Source organism: Austrofundulus limnaeus, unplaced genomic scaffold, assembly GCF_001266775.1.
Source record: "Austrofundulus limnaeus strain Quisiro unplaced genomic scaffold, Austrofundulus_limnaeus-1.0 Scaffold662, whole genome shotgun sequence".
In the NCBI taxonomy this organism is placed as follows: domain Eukaryota; kingdom Metazoa; phylum Chordata; class Actinopteri; order Cyprinodontiformes; family Rivulidae; genus Austrofundulus; species Austrofundulus limnaeus.
The window spans coordinates 41,328-44,901 of NW_013953064.1; the positions used below are offsets into that span (position 1 = coordinate 41,328).

Below are 3,574 nucleotides of genomic sequence, written 5' to 3' on the forward strand. Positions count from 1 at the left end.
CAGGCTACAGGTGAACAGGCTACAGGTGAACAGGCTACAGGTGAACATGCTACAGGTGAACAGGCTACAGGTGAACATGCTACAGGTGAACATGCAGGTGTTGTAACAAGAGAAGCTGCACTTCCTGTGAAAACATCAGCTGAAATTCAGCTGATGTTTTCACAGCAAAATAGTTCATTAGAGCTCACTTCAAAAGCTGAAAGAAAAACAAGCCTAACTTTGCAGAAAAACTGTAAAATGGTGCACAAATCTAGCTGAAAACAGAAAATAGCTAAAAGCTAAAATAGCTAAAACATCTGTAAGAAGCAGAAACAGCACAAATTAGCAAAAGAAATAAAGTAGAAAACATCAGAAGAACAGCAGAAAGAAGCAGATCTAAAGCTGAAAAATAAAAAATAAAATCAGCTAAAGGTCGCAGACACAAGTTGTATCAGTTGGTGAAAGTTCGATAAAAAGTTTTTAAAAATCACAGAAAATAAGTATAAAATACTAAACAGTGACAATTTTTAATAAATACTTCAAACAGACAAAGTTTTCAGTAAAACATCTGAAATGTAGCTGCAGTTTTTTCAGTTAGCATAAAGAGCACAAGTTTCCTGAACTCAGCAGAAGTTGTAACAGCTAAAAAAACTGTATTTAGCTTAAAACAGCTAACTTTAATAACAGCTGAACTTTAGCTAAAAAGGCAGAAAATAGCTGAATATAGCTAAAAGTAGCAGAAAAAGTAGACAAAAACACAACAGCAGAAAGAAGCAGAATTTTAGCTGAAATAGCAGAAAAATCTAAAATTAGCTTAAAAAGTAGCTAAAATTAGCAAATGAAAGTGTAAAAGAGCAGAAGCAGAACACATTGTGTGAGGTGCTGTTAAGATTTAAACATTTAAAGGTTTTAAGGTTGTTAAAACAGCTCCAGTCATTTTCAATGGAAAAAGTGGCTGAAAAAGTATAAACAGCTGAAAAAGTGAAACAGCTGAAAAAGTTTAAACAGCTGAAGAACCAAAGGTCATGGCAGCCCTCACAGGAATGAGCTGAGTGTTTATATGTGATGACGACCTGTGAATCACCTGTCAGATAAACACCTGCTTCAGGTGACAGCAGGACGACTTCCGGATTTATGTTACCATGGTGACACACCCAGAATTAAACTAAACTCAGGGTTAACGTTGAGTTTTTACTGAAGCCCACAAACAAACACCTGTCCTGACCAGAGTACACCTCACTAACCTAATGACTCATAATGCAGGTAAACACACGATGTGTCCACAGGTGCTAGCCTAAATAATGTGGAGGCTAACACCGAGCTAACACTGAGCTAACACCGAGCTAATACTGAGCTAATACTGAGTTTACACTGAGCTAACACCGAGCTAACACTGAGCTAATACTGAGCTAACACTGAGCTTACACTGAGCTAATACTGAGTTTACACTGAGCTAACACAGGGCTAACACTGAGCTATCAAACATCGAACTACTGAGCTAACACTGAGCTAACACCCAGCTAAAACCGAGCTAACACTGAGCTAACACCGAGCTAACACCCAGCTAAAACCGAGCTAACACTGAGCTAACACCCAGCTAAAACCGAGCTAACACTGAGCTAACACCGAGCTAACACCGAGCTAACACTGAGCTAACACCGAGCCAACACCCAGCTAAACCCGAGCTAACACCGAGCTAACACCGAGCTAACACCGAGCTTACACCGAGCCGCTGTCCCTTCATCCTCCTCGGAACAACAACTCACCTTCCAGAACAGAAACAACAATAAGAAGTTGGTCCGTCTTCGCGGTCATGATGTTGACATTCTGCGGCTCCAAACGGTAACTTCCGGTCAAACTGTTTAATCCAGAGTTACGGTGTGTCTGTAGAACAGAACCGTTCCTTCAGGCGGAGGTCGACTGAACTTAACGACCCAAACAGCCGCTTTGTTGTCAGACTTTGGCGCCACTCGCTTGTTTAACAGAGACAGGAAACGGAAGAGCTCAGTCAGAGCGCCCCTGCTGGCCGGAGGTAGAACTGCAACACAAGTTCAGTCTTATTAATAAACAGGGTTAAAAACATGGTGACCAATGTTTGTAAATGTAAATTAAAGGTCCAGGTATGTGCAAAATAAACGTTCAATTAAGATACTACTAATAAAAACAAAATAATAAAAATGAGTTAGAATAAAACACAAGACATGTTGATAAAGACTTTTTTATTTGAAAAACAACATTAATAACTAAGACGTATTATTGTTAATATTATTATATTTTTACATTAAAGGCTGACCCACAAAGTGCTCAGATAAGTTCTGTCAACAGAGCAAACCATGATGAAAGACCTTCCAGTTGCACATCTGTCCACCCCCCCCCCCCCCACAGAAAAACATGACGTTTCAACAGAAACATCTGTCTGCCATCAATCATCAACAGCATCTTCTTCAGGTTGTCATGTCTGAATGTTTGTTTATCCACACAAACTCCCATCACAGGTGACTCTGTGTGTGTGACTTCAAACAGCCAATCACATCAGAGCTTACCTGTCCTTTCCCTGCAGGCTTTAACTTCTCATTTCAAACAGAATGAAAGGTTTTTATTTTTAATTCTGTGTCATCATCAAGTTTATTCATAAAGCACATTTAAAAAACAAGTTGTCACCAAAGAGCTGAACACTGGACCTACCTGGACCTACCTGGACCTACCTGGACCTACCTGGACCTACCTGGATCTACCTGGACCTACCTGGATCTACCTGGACCTACCTGGATCTACCTGGGTCTACCTGGACCTGAAGAGAGAAAACAACTTACGTCAGAATCCTCCTCACCAGCCACTCCAGTGGAGGCAGACAGCTCTTCCAGGATGGTTACATCTGACTGGACGAAGACACCAACAGAGGAGCTGGAGGGAAACAGGTCTTCATCTGGTACTGGCCCACCACAGATCCAGTTGAGGCCCTCAGGGATCTGGAGATCTCCACCACTGCGAGTGACATCATCAATCAGGAAGAGAAGGCTGTCAAGTACAGGAGCAGGACCTCAATGAGTGGTCTGGAGGAAACCAGATCTACCTGTGGTACCAGAGCGAGGGAAGCAGCAAAAACTCCATCAAGACCACGACCCTCCTCCTGGACCCAGCAGGTGTGGAGATGTTCAAGAGAGCCGGGGTCCTCAGGAAGAACCTCAACATGGGCAACTCTGGTTCTTCAGAGCAGCTGGTGTTCTATCAGTGAGAGGACCAGAGCTGAGGACCAGAGCTGAGAAGACCAGAGCTGAGGACCAGAGCTGAGAAGACCAGAGCTGAGGACCAGAGCTGAGGACCAGAGCTCAGAGGACCAGAGCTGAGGACCAGAGCTGAGGACCAGAGCTGAGGACCAGAGCTGAGGACCAGAGCTGAGAGGACCAGAGCTGAGAGGACCAGAGCTGAAAGGACCAGAGCTGAGGACCAGAGCTGAGGACCAGAGCTGAAAACCAGAGCTGAGGACCAGAGCTGAAAGGACCAGAGCTGAGAGGACCAGAGCTGAAAGGACCAGAGCTGAGGACCAGAGCTGAGGACCAGAGCTGAGGACCAGAGCTGAGGACCAGAGCTGAAA

At 43.7% G+C, this 3,574-nt stretch overlaps 1 protein-coding gene across 1 annotated transcript in view; it reads right to left on the minus strand.

Annotated features, from left to right (window-relative positions):
- The window catches only part of cep120 (centrosomal protein 120), a gene marked incomplete in the record, with an annotated part of 22,188 nt that extends 20,235 nt beyond the window's left edge, over positions 1-1,953 (minus strand). Inside the window, 1 exon segment of the mRNA XM_014027562.1 lies at positions 1,746-1,953. Within this exon segment, the coding sequence (XP_013883016.1) occupies positions 1,746-1,794 (49 nt within the window).
- Positions 1,954-3,574: the final 1,621 nt, after the last annotated feature.